At 40.0% G+C, this 22129-nt stretch overlaps 1 protein-coding gene across 2 annotated transcripts in view; it reads right to left on the bottom strand.

Annotated features, from left to right (window-relative positions):
• The window catches only part of SHISA9 (shisa family member 9), a 223724-nt gene extending 202277 nt beyond the window's left edge, over positions 1 to 21447 (bottom strand). For both annotated transcript variants that reach the window (XM_075285795.1, XM_075285796.1), the window contains exon 1: positions 21324 to 21447. In XM_075285795.1, the coding sequence (XP_075141896.1) occupies positions 21324 to 21435 (112 nt within the window). In that variant the 5' untranslated portion in view covers positions 21436 to 21447. The remainder of the gene's footprint in view (positions 1 to 21323) is intronic.
• Between the last annotated feature and the right edge of the window lie 682 nt (positions 21448 to 22129).

Below are 22129 nucleotides of genomic sequence, written 5' to 3'. Positions count from 1 at the left end.
AGTTAAGATCAGTGAGATCACCTGTACTATTGGTGGGGAATGCTCTTTAATATCAGGTCATTTACTTATCCTTTTGGTGGAAACACATTAAAGATGTTGTCCATGACTATGGTATGAGCTCCACTCCCTCATCTCAGACCAGTGACATCATATCCATTGGTTATATGACCATGCGGCAGTTCAGACCCATTCAAATGAAATGTGCATAACTGCAATAAATAGTGAAGAGGTCACAGCAAACCTTATCATAGTCCTGGACAACACCTTTTGTAATATTTGTATTATGCACCATCGGGATACTGATAATGCCGATACTATACCCCTCCTTGCACTTGGTTGACAGAATACTGCAATATCCCCTTGAAATGATGCATACATTCTATGGAGGACACAAGTTAAAGTAGATGTAGGGTAAAGCAATTCAAGTATATTAGTGAATTGCAGTACATACAACTCCAAAATCCGGATCCATACAATGGGATGTGTAGACCTCACATCATGTCTATATATAATCTTTTCCTCCTATAACACATATAGACACCAGATGCTCCCCCAGATTATTGGATTCCCAGTACGCTTTGCTTGACATTGGCATTTTAATTCTGCTTGTGAGGACAATTGATTTAATAAGCCCATGTTTTCTTCTGTCAAGATTTCATTCCTTGAAAATTATTGAAAGCAGTCCCCTAATGTCTGAAATTGAAGTTATATTTAGTTTATTGTATGGGCAGGGTCTTCAGGGAAAGCATAATGTGTGTAACGGACAAGAAGTGGTCATGTGATGATCTTGAGATTTTATCTGTGCTTTCAGGGTTTGTCTGGCTCAGGAAATCTGTGTTTAAATATCACAAATGTCCTCCTTCAATTTACCAGAATTAAAATAGGTTTTTGGACTGCATTTTTGTTCTAGAGGATTCAGCTTGATTTAAAGGAGTTTGTCTTGCTTTAGAATTGATAACCCTTACTGAAGCTTGACACTTGGGACCTTTGCTGATCAGCTGCTTGAAGAGGCTGCAGTATCTTCAGTACTTACCAAGTACAGAGCCATACATGTAAGCAGCAGCCATACTTGGGATCATAGTTTAGCCCATTCCTTTGAATTAGACTAAATATGATCAGGCCAGGTTACCCATAAATGTTCTGTCACATGACCTGTGAAGCAGGAGCTGCACTCAGGGAGAACTGCTGCCACCTCAGACAGACAGTCCGCAGAGGTCCTTTGTGTTATACCCTCACAGATCTTCAATTGATGACCTATCCTAGGGATATCACCTTAAAACATGTATCATATAATGCTGCTTAAATTTCAGAACCATCCAATGAAACATATTAGATTTATTAGGAAGGAGAAAAAAGCGGTAAAGCGTTTCGAGGTTAAAACCTCTTTTTTCAAATCAACCATGCCTTCTGTATCTCAGAAGCATCTAAGCTGGGCAGACCGGATGGTTGTGCCATTTATTCATCTGCCACCCCACATACCCTAGGAGGGTTGAAGTGAAGAGCGCCTACTATTGGTCTCAAAGTTCTTTTTCCCCTGCAGCTTTGGTTGCTGTGAGTAAGAATTTTCTTTTCTTTTACTAATTCTAATATAACTTAATTCTGGCACAACTTGGAAGGTTCTCTGCCCCAGAGCTAAAATCTGTCTGCCAGAGGCTAGTATAGATGTCAGCTATAAGTTACGCAAGTATTCTGCCATGAGTTATAGTAAATCTGGTCAAGGTACCCCCACCCCTACTCCTCTTGATCCCTTGAACCCAGAGGGCTTTACCTACTAAGATTTATGCTCCACCGACTGTTTTATCCATACAATGGGATGTGTAGACCTCACATCATGTCTATATATAATCTTTTCCTCCTATAACACATATAGACACCAGATGCTCCCCCAGATTATTGGATTCCCAGTACGCTTTGCTTGACATTGGCATTTTAATTCTGCTTGTGAGGACAATTGATTTAATAAGCCCATGTTTTCTTCTGTCAAGATTTCATTCCTTGAACATTGTTGAAAGCAGTCCCCTAATGTCTGAAATTGAAGTTATATTTAGTTTATTGTATGGGCAGGGTTTTCAGGGAAGACTGTTTTATGTTGTTAGTAAGGCATAAAAGCACAAAATGCTGCACCTTTGGCACCAATTGTGGTCTGGCACCAACAAAGTCCATTTAGACACCAGTTTTCTTGCGTAGGTCATATTTATTAAATCCTGCTATGTATTTTGAAATGTTAGAGATGCAAGTACTCCATGTGGTAGGATATGGTGCCTGCATAAGACACTGCTCATACATAGAAGTGGTATTCAATGATAAACGCCAAAGGTTGTTTCTATGGAATGAGTAGAGAGGTAAAGTGGGTATACAGTCTGCTGGCACCATAGTGAAAATCCGTACAACACAGATATATAATATAGGTACTAATAGGAGCTAATTGGATGATGGATGGATGCTTTATATGATATAGATGATATTCATATGAATGACTTGTATATTGTCTTTCCATTTATGGTTACAATATGTGTTAACTCCTGTGTGATATTTTGCGAAGATTTTGAGGAGTGACCATTTGCCACCTCATTGACAATTAATACTGGAAAAAATATCATAATGGACTTCGAACCTAACAGCTCAAAGCCCTGAGCATGAACTATGGACCCAGAGATCCAATTTGTAGAAAGTAATGGATGGACACTGACAAAGTAAATGTAGCTGGCCTGCAAGAACCACAGATTTCCTACAGTTTTGCACCCATTGCCTCTGTTTGCCTGAAACATGACAGGTTTGACATATTTAAGCTCATTTAGGACTGTTGAGGAATAATCACCCAATTGCTGAAGTTCTGAAACTATGGTGGCCTCTGTGGTCGGATTCCCTCTAATTTACTGGTGAGCTGTATGAATTAATCACATGTGACACACAACGTTTCAGCACCATGGAGAGCTGCTCCAGCACTAATGTGTCACCTTTATCTGAACTCGGAATGGAGACCTAATTATTTCCCTGTATAACTGGCTGCTTCTCATTGAAATCTACTCCATCAATTTGTTCAGCCATTTTTAAATGAAATGCCTTTGATCTATTGATTCTGTACACAAAAGACAAAAGCTTAGCAAACATGATTTGGATTTCTCAAATCTAAGTCTGTAATTCATTTTCATAGCCACATCAAATATTAATGTGTATTTCCTGCAGATAAAAATTGTCATATCGGATTTTCAAACGCTTACATTTATAAACTGGATTTGTCGCTTTTGGTTCGACATTCACAGGGCTGGACTTTCTACTTTCGAAAAGAAGATTTGTTTTAACTCTCTCAAATAGAAAGAAATTAAGAAAGAAAGAAAGAAAGAAAGAAAGAAAGAAAGAAAGAAAGAAAGAAAGAAAGAAAGAAAGAAAGAAAGAAAAAAAGAAAGAAAGAAAAGGAAAACAAAAAAGAAAATGTGATTGTTATAAAAATAAAGATATATAGATAAAAGATAGATAGCTATACATAGATAGGCCTGGTTCGCATGGGTACCCACTAAACGGAATAACAAATGCATTGACAAGCAGTGAGCAATGAAAGCGCATGGACCCCTTAGACTATAATGGGGTCCGTGTGTTTTCTGCGTGGTGTCCACATGAATCATGCAGAGAGGAAAGTAGTGCTTGAAGTACTTTTCTTTCTGCATGATTCGTCTGGACACCACACGGAAAACACACAGACCCATTATAGTCTATGGGGTCCATGCGCTTTCATTGCTCACCACTTTTTAATGCGTTCAGTATTCTGTTTGAGGGTCCCCAAGTGGACTCCCCGAACGGAATACCGAACACGGATGGGAACCAGGCCATAGATAGAGTAAATCAAAAGTCTGAGGCAGTACAACAAATTTTACAACCTTCCATTGGTTGATGGGTGCAAATCCAAGAAGACTTGCTAGTCTCCTTCAACAATAGAAAATCAAACAGAACAGCACTCCAAATTTAGAAAAACAAGTGAATTATAGATAGATATACATGTCAGTCAGGAAGCCAGAAGAGGTCCAAAGAGGATGGGGACCCATACCAGATGCTGCGATGGAATCCATGATAAATGAGTATGGCTGGCTGTTATGATTACGCACCCCTCCCCCAGGCCTCTACTTATTATAGTATTATATTCTGGGGACTGGAGAGACCCCAAAGTATAATAGCAATTGAGGTTTAGACTGAACAAGTTTTGGCCCAAAACAAAACTGATGGATGAAATTGTGGACATTTGCAAAAATAACACTAGACCTGCATCTATCTTGAGAATGGGGTTCTATATATACCCACGAGTGAATGGAAAGGGGCCATACATGTGCACATCTTTCCATTAATTTCTATGTGAATTTTAGCAATAGTCAATACCGCTTGTTCGGTTATTCCCATAACTCCTATGTAAGTAAACGAAGAGATATTTACTGTGTGGTCCCTCTCCATTTACTTGTGGACACAGACAAGGCCTGTTATGCCTACAGCTTCTACAGTGACTTTAATGTTTTCATAGTAATCCTTTGTAGACTGATCCGTCATTGATACTCCTTTCCATCTGTCCATAACTTCTTTTTAATATACATTTGATAAGTTTGGAGACTTAGGAAGAGTCAATGCAAGCAACGTAATGTCACATTGCATAGTCATAGAAGGAGATTCGTTAATAATACTGCATTATATGGATGGCTTCGTTGTTTTCATTAAATATACGCCATATGCATCACTAGCGTCTATATAAAGGATATCCTTTAGATCCTGCTTAGCTAAATTTGCCATTTAGTGTTGCCCCATTTGTGCGCCAAGATAACAAGCCAAGACACCACAGAACTTTGATTGACACCTTCTGATAATATAACACATTGTGCCAAATGCAAACCCAGGTCTGCCACACATAAAACATCTACAAAGCTGCATGTTGTCTCTCTCTGCTTGTATAAATCTCAGTCCAAGAACTAGAATCTAGAACTACAGTGAACAATAAGAAGAGCAAGATAAAGAATACTGCAAGTGGAAGTGAATTCATAGAGCAACAAGCTTAAAGGGATCCAATGATTGGAATCCGATTTTCAGTCCCTCACACGTAGGAATAGCCTCATTTGTATACAGAAGAAAACCAGGATCTCTACCGACCTACGGCGCGGAGAAGACTTCTAATGATAGGAGATGGATAGACTTTCTTAAAGCTATTCCTATGTGTTAGGGAGGAAAAATGGGATTACAATGATTGGATCCATTTAAAGTCACTCTGAGATGAAATCTAATGTTTCCAACAATCAGGCCCGGTTCATATTAGTGTTCTAGTTCTGATCGGGGGCCCCCATTAAAAAAGCGGTTACCTAAGAAACCACATGGACCCCATAGACTATAATGAGGTCCATGTGGTTTCCGCACGAAATATGCAGAGAGAAAAATGCTGCTTGCACTCATGTCTACCAGGCCTCAGGTCTACTTACATGGCCACAACTTATGGAATGAATTGAATTTTTATTCAGTCATTTCCTTTACCCCTGGGTTAGGTGCATCAGCTGGAATGAAGAAATCTTTATTTCTGAATTTACTGTGCAAACTGACTGATCGATCAATTAATAGATTCTCTCATAACAGGAAGCTTCAAGAATTGATCATCTAAACTAAGAGATTCTATAGGTTTTTAACCATCAACAAATCAAAAAAATTGACCTGTACATCCACAGCTTTATCAGCCATTTTGTTTGAGGAAGGTTGTCTAAGGAAATAAAGCCTTGGACTGGCAGCAAGTTGAACTGATATGTAAAACATCTTGACATGCGAAGTGCTGAACATTAGAAGTATCTATTCTGGACTGTTCCTTTCAGTGTTTTAACTGACTCAAGCACAAATGGTTGGAACAGATTAATTGTGAAAAAAATGTTTCTGTACAGTCCTGACACTATAGGAACCTAGTTAGATAATAGTTACCCAATTCTATTATCCCAAATTGTTCCTACTATGGGCAGGAGCAATCTGACGACAGAGCTGGGAAAGACATGGCTTCAGATAAAGATTTTGTTGAGGATTTTTCAAAAGATTTTTACTAATGTCATCTGTGGAAGAACCTGGAAGAAATCTGCAGCACATTATCTTGAACTGAAAATACACTATATGTGGCATGAGAAGGTGATCGGCAGAGTGCTGGAGTCCAGATATATCAGCCCCAGGTTTCTGACGTGTGTGGTCCAGGGCAGATCTGGAGTAGGCCTCAGCCCGGGTGTAGATCCTTGGTTCAATACTGGATCAGAAAAAGGCTGCAGCTCCTGCATTGCAGGGCAGTTCCATGAGGTGAAAGGAGGTGTATGGGTCTGTCCTGTAACCCTGAGTCTGGTGAGACAATATTGCACTTGTTTTGTTCATATGGCTGGAAGTAAGCCACACATATAGTTAGGTTATCAGTTCTGTTTAGTTAGTTGCCCAGACGAGCAGGTTTTTATTTTGTTTTTGCCTGAAGTTAAGGCTGTATTTTGTTTTGTTCATTATTTTTTTCTACATAAACCAGTTTGCTGCATATTTTGTGTCTCTGTCTTGACAGTTTGGGTCCGCACCATTTCTACTGAGCTAACTTCCCCACAGTGGGTATGAGCTTAAAAGGGTGTTCCCATCATAGGCAGGATATGCCATAAATACCTGATGCAATAGTTGCAGATCCTGTAACTGTAAGGACCAGTAGATATTTCTACAATATGGGTTCCACTGAACTTTATCTCATTGACTGCCATATCAAAATAGAGGATGGCCATGCATGGGTACTTGTCTCTCTGTTCACTTCCATGGGAATCATAGAAACATAGAAGTAAATGGAGAAAGTTGTTTGTTTAATTCCCTGCCTAGTCGTGGATCTCATTAGGTAGGTCAGGGGTTTTTGCCTCAGTTCTGGATATAGGTGTAGAACTTCGAGTTGGCATTTCCTCTAAATATGCAGTAAATGTCTGAGATGAAAATACTCATTTTAAGGGGTTTTCTGGGCTTATCAAATGAAAATGTATCCTTAGGATAGGTCATAAATTGAAGATTGGTGGGGTCCTATTCCCAGGCCTACCCCAAGCAGCTCTGAAGCGATTGCAGCATTCAGGTGAGTATAACCATACATTTGATAGACCATGTGACCGATGACCATCACATAGCTTGTGGAGCAGATCGGTGCTCAGGGAGTGCCCATATAGCTTCAAACTGCTGATCTGCAGGAGTCCTAGTTGTCTGACCCCTAATGATCTTCAATAGATGGTTTACCCTAAGGATAGGTCATCAATTATAAGCCCTGGAAAATCCCTATAAACTACCATGAGACATGTAGCAGTAGGTACATACTGTAGATAGATAAAATATACATTCTTCTGCAATCTCACAATCATCAGTCTTCTGCTGAAGGTTTTTCAGGTCAGGCTTCTCACCCTGCCTTGCTCTATTACCATATCACAACTATTCATAAAGGAAGTAATTCTAATGGCAAAACTGCAGAATATTAGGCAATATAAGGCGGATGTTTGGGACCTCAAATTTGTAGTTAAATATCTCTAAATGGAAGCTATCCTGTGCTGGGCTTTTACCTTTAAAGGGATTCTACCACTATACTAACATTTTTTCTAATTACCACGTCGGAATAGCCTTAAGAAAGACTATTCGTCTCTTACCTTTAGATGTAGTCTCCGCCGCGCCATTCCTTAGAAATACTGGTTTTAACTGGTAAGCAAATGAGTTCTCCGTAGCAATAGGGTGGGCCCCAGCGCTCAAACAGCGATGAGCGCGTACCCATTGCTACCCGAGAGCTCTTTCCAGCGCCACCTCCATCTTCAGCTGCAACACCGCCTCTTCTGGCTTCCGACGCGGTCCAACTTCTGACGCCTGTGCAGTAGGCTCCTGTATTGAACTACAAGAGCAAGAGCGGCCTTCCAAAAATGGCCGCCGGGTGGCGGCCATTTTTGGGTGGCCGCTCTTGCTCTTGTAGTTCAATGCAGGAGCCTACTCCGGACGGCTGGCACTGGGAGAAGAGGAGGGGTTGCAGCTGTAGATGGAGGCGGCACTGGAAAGAGCTCTCGGGCAGCAATGGGGATGCGCTCATCGCCGTTTTAGCGCTGGGGCCCACCCTCATTGCTGCGGAGAACTCATTTGCATACTGGTTAAAACCGGTATTTCTAAGGAACAGCGCCGCGGAGACCACATCTAAAGGTAAGAGATGAATAGCCTTTCTTAAGGCTATTCCAACGTGGTAATTAGAAAAAAATGTTAGTTTAGTGGTAGAATCCCTTTAAGTTACAACTGTAGCAAAGTTTAACTTGACACTAAACATATGTGACATTTAGGGTGCATGCACACTACGTAACGCCGGGCGTGTATGAGAGCCGTACACGCCGGCGTTACAGCAGGGCTGCCGAACACTTCCCATTCACTTCAATGGGAGCGCTCGTAAACGCCGCTGTTACGAGCGCTCCCATTGAAGTGAATGGGAAGTGTTCGGCAGTTTGCTGTAATGCCGGCGTGTACGGCTCTCATACACGCCCAGCGTTACATAGTGTGCATGCACCCTAACTGTGCTTCACTATAAATGAACTCAAATTATGTTTTAATCCCCATAAGTGAGTGTTACATGGTGCATTAAAAGTTATATATTAACAATTTGCAGATGTTCACGGTCATCAGATGTCTAATCAGACCCAATCACTCACATTTTGTGCATCCATTGGGTTTTTCCACGCTACGTCCCACCACAATGACTTCAATCAGGGATTCTACAGCCTGGATTTGCATAAAACTAGATTCTTTTTTTGGAATATTTCCAAACATAGGTATTTTCAGACCATAGTGATTGGACTTCACATCCATGTATACTAAAGATGTTTGCGTGTGTGTGTGTGTGTGTATGTGTAGGTGTATATAGACAGGGTCTATAGTTACATTTTTGTAAATGAGATTTCTTCAATAAGAATTGTCTTATACACTGTCAATAAGTAAAGTGCTGTGTCGGGAAACCAGCATGACATCACCATTGGTGTCCCTCAAATCCAGGTTATTGCACAAGAAAATGGCTACTTACACCAGTTAACTGTGTAAGTGGCCACAGTAAAATTGCCTTCGGCATTCACAGTCAGTTCTGCCCGAGGCCCGACAACAGAGCCGACTGCACATGCCTAGAAGTTTGAAGCCAGCGTCGGAAGAAGACGCAGGGAGAGGCCGTTCCAGGCGAAGATAGAGGCAGCGCTGGAGAGTTCTCTCGCAGCATTGGGGATGCCCCCAGTGCTGCTTGAGTGCAGGGGACCGCCCCCAGTGCTGCAAGAGAACTCATTTGTATACAGAAGAAAACCAGGATTTCTACCGAATGGCGGCGTGGAGAAGACATCTAAAGGTAGGAGAAGAATAGCCTTAATAAAAGCTGACGTGTTAGGGAGAAAAAAAATTGCATTTTAATGATTGAATCCCTTTAAAGTCTACTGGATTGCACTTTTGACAAAAAATGCAGGCGTGACTATGAGATACTGACTTACAATATAGTTTACGGCATTATTTGGAAACAATCACAAACAAACATATTTGGAAACAAACCAAATGTAGTCAAGTCAGAGGCCTTGCCTTAACTTGCAACCATGCGCACCAGTTTATTACCCGTCTCCTCCAGCCAACCTGACACTGCCTTGGAAGCTAGGGACAATATCTAAAATAAATGTCACATATTAGTAGACTAATAACCATGTCTTTGTCATTTAAAATAAAGGAAAGTGGACTTCTGTGCTACAGTTGCTACATTGGAGCAGGTGCAGAGGGGGATGACCAAAGTAATTCGGTGAATGGGTTACGCGAAGTTGAAAATAACAGTACACAATAGTTCTTAGGGATGGTTTAGAGGAGTTTTATTTTAATAATCAGTTTATATTTGGACCTAAGACTATACCATGAAGATATCATATAGAAAAGGCTTTACAATCAGTATAGAAGGAATATTTAATAGTAAGACAACTATGAAATGCTGTGACAGGTTACGGTGATGGTGGATTCATTGGGTGGAATCTATCAAGATTGGCACTTTCTATGGTTTCTTGATTCCCTGTGCTCGGAAAGGCGATACATCTAATTTATTAACAGGTACAAGTCTCAATAAATTAGGAACATCTTATGCCCTCTGCATGTCAGGATCTCAAATCTATGCCAACTAGGAGCTGGCACTGATTTGAGCTACAATTTTGCCGGTTTCTATCATCAATTCTAATGAATATAGCAGACTATTTCAGGGCACAGTTGATCCTACTAAGCCCTGACATATCCACTTTTCTGAAAAAAATGGTGTTGGACGCAAATCAACTAAATGTTGCCATTTTTGGCACAAATTTACATATTGGAAAAATTGTCACTTATTTTGTAACACCACTTACTGGTATAAAAATTTTCTTAAATTCACTCCACAGAGCTTATAACTTGTTTAGTCTAAGGCAATGTTACTGTATTGCTTCACATTGCTGCATCATATGGTATATATGTACATATGGTCCATAGAAGGTACTGTACAGGGTACCATAAAAAGTGCAAGAAGTCTTTTTAGAAACTTAGAATTTTATACATTTTGGGAATTACATAACTGGAAATGAGTTTTCAATAACAAATGGTTTATTCTTTTGGATATGTGTGTGTGTGTATGATATAATATTTTTGCGAGTACATTATTAGCTATTATAGTATAGAGGGATGCAGTCGGAGATTCTTGTTGTGTAGACGTAGGGTCCCAACTCTTAATATGCTTGGAAGAAAGAACGTCACTCTTGGAGTGCTGGGAAATTTCATATATTTTTATTCAAGCAGTGATGATAGAAGTAGAGTTTATTAGCTATAATGATACACTAGCCACTACCTGCGACTTCGTCTGCGGGTTCTTGGAGTGGATGATCCGCCTATATTCAGCAAATTGCTGCCGTTGATGGTTTGCCTACTCCGGCGTTTTGGCAGCTCTTAAGCTGTCCTGCTGCTGAACTTGTTCCTCGCACCGTGCTTGTGATTGTTCTAGCATGTCAGCAGTTTACTGGGAGGCCATATAATGAGCGTATTGTTGGTGTTGCTGATCCGCCTGCTCCGGCATTTCCACAGCTGTCAAGCTGGCCTCTCGCTGAACACATTCCTTGTGCTGTGCCCGGGATTGTTCTGGTATCTCATCAGCTTGCTGGGAAGTCATATAATGAGCGTGTTGTTGGCGTTGATGATCCGCCTACTCTGGCGTTTCAGCAGTTCTCATGTTGGCCTGGCACTGAAGTTGTTCCGACGTCTCAGCAGCTCGCTGGGAAGCCATATAATGAGCGTGTTGTGGGCATCTATGATCTCCCTCACCTCCACTTGAGGAGTCTGACTTCTGGCTTCCACTTCATAGCTCTCGTTGTTTGCAACAAATTAGATTCTTTTTTTCCAGGCATGTTTAAAATTGACAAACTGCCAATTTGTATTAAAGGTGTTTGCCTATGTCAGTGTGTCAGCAGTGCCTGGAGCTGATCAGATAATATGCAAATGTATGTACACTGAGGGTTAGCGTGTGTTTACATAGAGAGATAACAGACCTGGGACCTGAGATAAGGCTTCTGCAGAGCAGTGTAATATAGTATGTGAACATAATTCATAACAGTCGTGAAGCCATGTTATTTACTGGGATAAAAAGTAGCCTATATTTTAATCAAGGTTACAATCTACAGTCCTATGAAAAAGTTTGGGCACCCCTATTAATCTTAATCATTTTTAGTTCTAAATATTTTGGTGTTTGCAACAGCCATTTCAGTTTGATATATCTAATAACTGATGGACACAGTAATATTTCAGGATTGAAATGAGGTTTATTGTACTAACAGAAAATGCGCAATATGCATTAAACCAAAATTTGACCGGTGCAAAAGTATGGGCACCCTTATCATTTTATTGATTTGAATACTCCTAACTACTTTTTACTGACTTACTGAAGCACAAAATTGGTTTTGTAACCTCAGTGAGCTTTGAACTTCATAGCCAGGTGTATCCAATCATGAGAAAAGGTATTTAAGGTGGCCAATTGCAAGTTGTTCTACTATTTGAATCTCCTCTGAAGAGTGGCATCATGGGCTACTCAAAACAACTCTCAAATGATCTGAAAACAAAGATTGTTCAACATAGTTGTTCAGCGGAAGGATACAAAAAGCTGTCTCAGAGATTTAACCTGTCAGTTTCCACTGTGAGGAACATAGTAAGGAAATGGAAGACCACAGGGACAGTTCTTGTTAAGCCCAGAAGTGGCAGGCCAAGAAAAATATCAGAAAGGCAGAGAAGAAGAATGGTGAGAACAGTCAAGGACAATCCACAGACCACCTCCAAAGAGCTGCAGCATCATCTTGCTGCAGATGGTGTCACTGTGCATCGGTCAACTATACAGCGCACTTTGCACAAATAGAAGCTGTATGGGAGAGTGATGAGAAAGAAGCCGTTTCTGCATGTACACCACAAATAGAGTTGCCTGAGGTATGAAAAAGCACATTTGGACAAGGCAGCTTCATTTTGGAAACAAAAATTGAGTTGTTTGGTTATAAAAAAAAAGGCGTTATGCATGGCGTCCAAAAAGAAACAGCCTTCCAAGAAAAACACATGCTACCCACTGTAAAATTTGGTGGAGGTTCCATCATGCTTTGGGGCTGTGTGGCCAATGCCGGCATCGGGAATCTTGTTAAAGTTGAGGGTCGCATGGATTCCACTCAGTATCAGCAGATTCTTGAGAATAATGTTCAAGAATCAGTGACGAAGTTGAAGTTACGCCGGGGATGGATATTTCAGCAAGACAATGATCCAAAACACCGCTCCAAATCCTCAGGCATTCATGCAGAGGAACAATTACAATGTTCTGGAATGGCCATCCCAGTCCCCAGACCTGAATATCATCGAACATCTGTGGGATGATTTGAAGCGGGCTGTCCATGCTCGGCGACCATCTAACTTAACTGAACTTGAATTGTTTGTCCAAAATACCTTTATCCAGGATCCAGGAACTGATTAAAAGCTACAGGAAGCGACTAGAGGCTGTTATCTTTGCAAAAGGAGGATCTACTAAATATTAATGTCACTTTTCTGTTGAGGTGCCCATACTTTTGCACCGGTCAAATTTTGGTTTAATGCATATTGCACATTTTCTGTTAGTACAATAAACCTCATTTCAATCCTGAAATATTACTGTGTCCATCAGTTATTAGATATATCAAACTGAAATGGCTGTTGCAAACACCAAAATATTTAGAACTAAAAATGATTAAGATTAATAGGGGTGCCCAAACTTTTTCATAGGACTGTATCTGTGTGCCGAATTTCATTCAAATCCGTTCAGCCGTTTTTGCATGATTGAGGAACAAACATACAAACACCCAAACATCCAAATTTATACTATTAGTAGGATTTATCATTTATAGTCCCGACCAACACTGCAATTTTCCTATTACCACTTGATAAATACCCAGGTCTTCTCATTTGTTTCCACTCCTTACTTTATCTGGAGCATTTTCTTTTTCACTTCTTATTTTCTCTTATAAGCACAAGTAATGCTGGCTTCACACTACAGTTATTTCATGTTCATTGTTCCCATCAGTCAAAGGATGAGAGCAACGGACATTAAATTACAGATGTATATGGAGCCCTTCCATTGGGTGTCTGTCTGCCTTCACCCCAATGTAAAAAATATGACAGCAGCTTTGTTCCGTCATGTTTTGTACTTTCCTGCATGCGCAGAGTTTACAGTTACCTGAAGACGGTGCTATTTACGAGGTGCTCAGAACAATTTCTATATTGGTATATTATGTATATATATCATATGTGATATACTATTTGCAAGTATATAAATATCAAAAAGCAAAAAAGGTACTTCTAATGTATAAAAGATGGGGCTATTGTCCCCAGGTGGAGGGAATGGACGGGAAGGAGGAGTTGGCTGGCCAAGGACATTTTCCTAATATATTCAAAACGCCATAGATTTTATAATCTGCATTGAAGCTCTCGGCACTGAAGATTCAAATTCAGGAATGAAGTGATTTCTATTTTTGACATCTTGGAAATAAAAGTTCCCACCTCTCCAGTCTTTAGAGACAATCTCAATGTGAAAATGTCAAGTCTGAAGCATCACTCAAATAGAAATCTTAAAAGGGCTTTGATAATGTGCCGTTAATAACATCAATTGTAATGTAGATGTGATTCATTGATTCTGTACCGTATTGAGCTAAATGGCCTTCCTCTTCCTTTATGAGAATACAATGTTATATATGTGGCTATTGCTATGTAGTAATAAGAGATGTACTGGAATCATATAATGTGGAAGCTTTCCTTCTGGGCATGCATTTTCGTTTTTTTCCCAGAGGTTCAGTCTTTTTTTTCATCAGTATCTTATGGGTCTGCATTACATTAGATATACTGAAATACCATAGAGGAGCATTTCAAAGCCTTCACTTAGTGATAAACTATATACAGTAGAAATAACTTTTTCTCTCAGCTCCAGATATATCTCAAAATGAGCGACTATCTATTGATGAAAATAAAGGTACCCTTTAAGCATTACATAGTTCCCATTGACTTCAATGGCATGTCTGTATAATGTAAGAATTTGACAGGTCCACCACAGCAAAACATTGTTAGACTAGAAGATTCAGAGCCAAGGGCATGGATAACCCTTTATATACAACAGGTGGAATGTATTGCCTATGGGCAGTAAGTAGAGCCCACATTTCATTACCAGTGCCAATGCAATAAGAAAAACATGGACAAATTTTGACTCTTACTTCAAGATCTAATAGCTGTGCAAACTGTAACATGAATAAATAAATTAAATATCTCTTTCTACCTAATGGATGAATTCATTAATATTAATCTATTAGAGAAAATGTATCCCTGTTAAATAACCAACTGAATTCATTACCATGACATGGACAACATCTGTCTATCAAAACAATAAATGGCAATCTAGTAACATTTGTGCAGACAGTATTGCTTGTTATATTTATATAATGCTTCAGAGGATCCCTATATGTGAGCTGTAAACATTATGACATGTGACATATACATGCATCCATATGAGGAAATTACTGAACATGTGTGCTTGTGTATTTCATGAAGAAAACACTACACCCCTACAGGAATGGTGTTTTTGCTGCCACTTTTTATCAAAACTGTGTTACTTTACGTAGCTTCTTGTGATAATGGAATCCCAGTTTGTTCTTCTTATAATTTCATCACATTACCAGTCATATAAAGCCATACTGCCATTATTCTGTGAACTACAGAGGTGTATTCCCTTACCCGTCCTCTTGCCTGGATATGTACAGATGTGTGTATCACGAGTTAGCAAGCTTTTCTAAAACACCACATGGTTTTGTGACAACTATGCTATGTGTATCTATGAATGGGAATTGTAGACTTTCAATGCTTTTGTTAGCATGTTGTGATATTGTGATTAATTGGTTTCACGTTGACATGAGCAAATGATTCATTATTCAAAAAATTCATTTTGGGAATATTTTTCAGTAACTTGATCAAGAAAAAAAGTTGGACCAAATTGAAAGTAACTTATAAAGTCATGTTTGAAACTCTGTTGATTCACAATCAGGGTTAGAATGGTATAGCAACAGCAACACTTAAAGCAATGGTTACCTGTGTGTGCCTAACTTACATGGTAACACTGGCTGATGCTCACTGGTGCTCAGTGAAACACTATATATATATATATATATATATATATATATATATATATATATATCTTTATATTTCTCATTCTCTGTCTGCCATCCCCTCTCTTTATTATCCCTTCAGAGTATCAGGCTGGGCCATTTTATAGTGACTCTCTCAGACCCATAGTGCTTTATTATTGGCTCTGCAAAATGAGAGCGCTGCCTGCAACTCATTACAGGAAAACTCTCAGGGCCACCACCTGAGATTCTGTGATTTTTTTGTCTTCTTATCTGTAAAACGGAGAATGATTTGAGTAATTTTGCAAGACAAATCAGAAAGTTTTGGAATTGCCCGAATCTGAAACTATGTAAATTGCAAATAAACTCAAACAGTAATGAATCTATTAAATTTATCAAACTGGAGATATGTTAAGTGAGGACACATTTGTATAGACTTCTATGAGGTCCCAATATACCTTTATATGCCTCTGATTTAATATAGATATATAGGAGGACATGTACACTGTAGACACTGTATAAAGAAGAGCCGTAGAAAATAATTCAGTTATATGGTGCAGGACAGAGACAGCGTATAATCACACAGAAAATAACTGCAGACACATGGACTGCTTCTAAACAACCTCAGTACACACAGCCCTGATGGGTGCATTAGATTGTAGGCTGAGGAAATTCAGCGCTGTGTGCCCTTCCATCGATCCCTGCACAGCAGTGCCATGCCCGCCTGCTGTGCTGAGCAACCGTATCACAGCTCCAGGACGGTCACTGTGCAGGGAAAATAATTGATGGGGTCTCAGGGCTAAATCAACACTTTGGCAGGATTGCTGAGCACCCCGGATGTTTGTTTCCCACTGATGATGAAGCGACTGCACATCCCAGCAATATGCCATAACTTTCCAAGATAAAAATACCCCAATAACTCGGCTGAGTCTCCAACAAAGATGTAACTTATTTTTCTATCATTGGTAAATGGAAAGTGTAATGTTCCACTCCAACAACATTTATTATTCCTGTAGTACAGGGCATACTAATGTATAGAGGCTGATGCACTCATTCCCCTCACATATAGTTCACTCTATTTGGCTACACAATGGTCCTCAGCTGGTCATGTGATCATCAGACAGAACAGACAATTTACACACCAGCCAGAAGTAATTCTGTGAAAGTGTAGCATGTAGGATCTTATAAACTTACATAGAAAAGCCGAATTCTGGCATGTGTGTGCAATGGCAGGTCAGTCTGCAGATCACATGACAAGTCAGGGAACCACCCTGGATCTCAATATAATGAACAAAGTACGCAGTGAGTGAGTAGATTGTACACATTAGTATACCCTGTATTACAGAAGTAATAAATGCTGCAGAACTGGGGCTTTAATGACAGAATGAAAGGCCTATTATATGAGCCAAGATAAGCTGCATTTACACTAAAAGTCAACTAACCTTCCCAAAGGCAGTGCCAAGAATGACTTCAGGACTACTTTTTTTTTACAAGGTATTATTTTATTAGGGGATTCAAGGGTTAAGTTAAAAAGGAGAAATTCATGACTACAAGGCTGCAAATACTCTAAATACAAGATTAACAATAAAAAAATAAAGTGGTATTATTTATGTCATTGTGTAGGGGGGGGGTATGTCTTCTCTTACCTAATAACAGTGCAACGAAGGGTCTGCCATGTTGGATGTCAACATGCTGGAACCTTTCTTCTCACTGGAGATGCCTGACAGTGGTTTACTCCACATTGAGAACACAATTAGGCAAGGTTCTCACCTGCGCCGGTGTCTCAATAGCAGTTTACTGGCATTGACTATAATGGGTCCACCGAGTGTCCATCAGGTGTCCATCGTTTCAAAACTGAAGTCGGCATAGACTAAAGTCCTCTTTGCAGGACTTTTCTCTTTAGAGATTTTTGGCAGTTTCTATAGTGGAGTCTCCCATGGATACTCCTGCATAGATGTAAACTTAGCCTTATGCTAAGCTGAAATTCTGAACTCGGCTGGATTGCAGGTTCAAGTATCGTATATGGGAGCTACCACAGGCATCGCGGTTCAGGAGTGTCTACTACAGTACGTCTACATCCACTTCTGGAACTATGCGTCCTAGATGTCTTCCTTAAGCTATCTACTTCTGTCTCCTTTCAGAGTCCGTCAGAAATCCCAGGCAAAAAAGTTCTGCCAGTCTGACTGTACGAAATGGGTTCCCTCAGGATTTGATGCTGTCTGTCATTAGGTATTGATTTTCTGTTCTTCTTGTCCTGAGATAGACCATAAGATCAGAGATGCTGTCACTGATGTGAACGGACCCTTATTATAGAGAATGTGACTGCATACCAGAACAATATACTTATTCCCCATGGGAACGTCTCTTCTGGATGTATTAACCTCGCTTTGAATATTTTGCCACACTGTAACACTTTTTGTATCAAAAAAAGAAATAGTCGATTCTTCAATAATTTTACTAGTTTTGGCATCTAAAGAGGTGGATCTTATGGCCTGAGAAAATGTCATGTCACATGAACTTACTCTGAGTATTACTGACAATATACTTGAGCTATCCAGCTGGCAGACCTCCAACATCAATAAACTTAGCTAGTGACATTCTACTGAATTTTATATTATTCACACAATAGAAATGTTGCCGTGTAGATGAGTGCTCCAGGTAGCAGCCATATTATACAATACAAGTGAGCATACATTATGTTCAGACGGTCTAGGAAGATATTTGGAATGGTTCGGTTAGGGGGCGTTCACACTTGCACCGCTGTGCGCTCTGTGTCATTCCATCAGGTTTCCATCCTAAGAACCAGAGAAACTGCATAGGGGATGGCCGGTTGAATGGGTTTTAAAACTGGCCGCTGGGAATCCGTCCCCTGTGCAATTTCTCCGGGGCTTAGGACGGAAACCCCAGGGTGGACAGCGGTGGTAGTGTTAACGCCCCCTTACAGGGTTATAATGGACATACACTCTACGACTAAAGACATGACGATCATGACCAATCTGAAAACAAGGCCGTCCCTGGTGCATTTGCATATCCATAAAAAAATTAGCGCTACATTGTTTTTATTGGTTTGTAGCCACAGTTTTATGTACATAATCTTATGAATGGCTCCTGCATGGCACTATTACTGGTTTCGGAGACATTCAATACCTGACATCTCTTCAATGAGATACTGATCTTTTCACACTGATATAAACCCAACATCTATCTCTGCAGATAAAAGATGACGCTGCCTATAGCAGAAAATCATCCGATTTATAATAAATCTAACCAGTGCCTACCAACCTCAACCACTTGCTGCAAGCTATATATATATTGCAGGCAGGAAGGAGCCTAATGAAATGATGCTGTTAGATGCATGTCCTGTCTCATGTCATTTTCAGTAATGCTAGACATAATGTACGACCCGTGTCTATGCCATAAATGGACCATACAATCATGTTCTCAACTAATAAACAAGGTGCTGTATCTTTCACCTGCTAACTTACAGGCTCTTTTTCTTGATCTAAATGTCACATCTCAGTGCAGAACAAGCCATTATTTATAGATCAGGCCAGATTAAAGCAGTCGTCCAATAATATGTATAAATGGCACGTACGGCAAACACTCCATTATTGTCACTCTATGCCCCAGGAGATGACACTTTCACCAATGTACAGAACTAATCTGAAACCCTATTAAAGTTAACATGAGTTGTAGGAACCTACAAGTTCCAATAGTAGGGATTATTTAGAGCAGAGGGTAAAGCCTTAGCAGGAGAAGAAACACTCATTTGTTTAAGAATAAAATGGAAATTTTCATGAAAATGGAGCTGAATTGCATAATAAGGAAGACATCTTTGGAAAGTGTAGAAGACGCCCTACAAGGTACTGTCATTAGTCTAATACAAATTTTCCTGCAGACAGACTCCCTTTAAGATAGACTACTGAGAAAACACGAGACGGAAGACGGAAGACCAAAATAATTATAAGCAATATTATAATAAAAGGACTTGTGTTCTTCGCTCAAGCTGTAGAATGTCTATTCAGTCATTCAGACCTGCCATTTTCTAGTGTTTGGCTTAGGCAGTACGTAAGACCTGTAGCCCAATTACTATGATTTACAAAAGCAAAATTAGTGCTTTCTTAAGGTGTTGACATAATTTCAGCAAATTTGTGAAAATTCATGTAAAATGTGTCTCATTTGCTGACACTAATTAAGATGCTTAGATTGTCTTTTATGGGTAAAGATTCCTGGTAAAAGTCATATTCTAAATTCTAAACAAATGATTAACCAAAAAAGTGAGTTTCATACAAAACTAACAAGATATATATATATATATATTTAGTGTAGGGGCTGTTTAAGAGTCTCTATTATAGACCTATAGTGGCTGTAAAGTATCATAAACAGGCCTTTAACACCCACCTTAATACCTAACCTTACCCAGTATTATACTAGGCGGCCATCTCTGTCATCCCATAGAGAGTGATTAAAATTACAGTGTACTTGCATGGCATCACACCATTTAGATGGGGGAATGGGACCCTCATTCTTGTGATCAGTGGGGGTCCCTACAGTGAGATCCTCAGTAACCAGACACTTATCACCTATTCTGTTGATTGCGATAAGTTGTGAGCCTTCAGCCCTGGGGGGCACAGTTGCTGCTTATGTAGGATAGGTGATGTCATAGCAGTGGAAGGATCAACTCTTACTGCATATGATGGTGGAGACAGGAGATGATAGGGGTCTAAGTGGCAAGAGCAGTACTCCCAGGGCTCAAGACCTGCCCTCAGTGCACCAACTGCTTCATTTACATATCTAAAGATATGCAGGTCTACAGAAATGACAAACACAACAGATATATGATGTTTATAGGTCTTCTATAATGTGATGGTTACAGTTCAATACGATTGGGGGAGGTGATAGATTCCCCAATTCCCCTTTAAAGCCCCTGAAGCATTCTTCTGTAGCTCTTTCACACAACAACTTGATAACATCTCAGCCACGTCTTGTCCTTAGGGGGCGATCATTATACCGATCTTATTTAGGTCAATGGGAGCCGTATACTGTTAAATGGTGGTAACAGATAAACAGAGCAATACAGGTAAATACTTCTACAATTCAATGACAAGTCCGATCAAAGCTGTATATCTTTTATACACAGTACATTATCTGTACACTGAAATCACCCGATGTATATGGACAAGAAGAATTCATACACATTTAAGAAAATTGTAACAAAAACATTGTAGGCAAAAAGGGTTTATCTACCTGCTGTACGAATCTTGATGCATCAACAATTCACCCAATTTCTACATGAATAGAAGCCCAGTAGGACTTTTAAGAGACAACTCAGCAGACGTATGGACTTGCTATTATCTATCAAGGCTAAGAGGAAAACATACAGATGTGTGCAAAATCCATTCAAGGGTGAAATGGCCACAAACCTGTTTACAAGCATCAATGTGAAGATGGCCTTAATCGACTTCACACTCCCCAAACCACCCGGGGACACCTGACACCACTGCATTATGTCACATACTGTAAGTACAAATGCATTTCTGACCAAGCATTTCAGTAATTGCCAGCAGGGGAGAAGTTAAACCACATGACAACATCCATAAAGCGGTTATCTGATCGCATGTCCAGCTGCGGGGCCATAACCAAACACTTGACTCATGTAATAAAACTCACGTAAGTTATTTGCAGATGGCCGGGACTGCATGGTTTCATAGTGCTGCATGTGGACGACAAGGTTTGCATCTCTCTCCATGTGGTCAGTCGAACAGTGGCCCTGTTGTCTCATCACGTCAGCAAGAGCCCTGAGAAGAGAAAGAAAGATGAACGCTCGTATTAGTACTGCTATAAAACATGAAGCCAAAAGTCATGGATACTGTAGCTTACATATCATTACATCATACAACTTAAAGAGGACCTGTCCTGTCCTCGGGCACATGCGGTTTTATATACCGCTAGAAAGCAGACAATGCGCTGAATTCATTTCCCATTATGTGCCCCAGGTGAAGTGCTAGCGGTGTATTTACCTATAGCTCTTCACTGTCAGAAGGGTGTTCCTGACAGTCTAGCTGGGAACACTCCTCCTGACAGTCTTTCCGTAGTGCTGTACGTAGCGATGACGCTGAGCAGTGAGGAACGCCTCCCTTCCCTCCCGATACTACTCATTCATAAACTAGTACTAAGCTAGATGGCTAGACTGTCAGGATTGCCGTTCTGACAGTGAAGAACTATCGGTAAATGTACTGATATCTCTTCCCCGGGGGCACATAACGTGAAAGCCAACAGTGCGCTGAATTGAGTGCACTGTCTGCTTTCTAGCAGTATACAATACCGTATGTGCCCGAGGACATGAAAGGTCCTCTTTAGTAAAGGGATATGTTGTCATATACAATATTCATCCTAAATGTGTAATACTTTGCTCATTTTCCAGTAATATTTCCAGTTTTGTGTCAGGAACAAAAAAAATTATAATAACGTTGGCG

This window comes from Leptodactylus fuscus, chromosome 8 (genome assembly GCF_031893055.1).
Source record: "Leptodactylus fuscus isolate aLepFus1 chromosome 8, aLepFus1.hap2, whole genome shotgun sequence".
Taxonomy (NCBI): Eukaryota; Metazoa; Chordata; class Amphibia; order Anura; family Leptodactylidae; genus Leptodactylus; species Leptodactylus fuscus.
The sequence above is the reverse complement of the archived record's forward strand: the minus strand, read 5'-3'. Positions and strand labels throughout refer to the sequence as shown.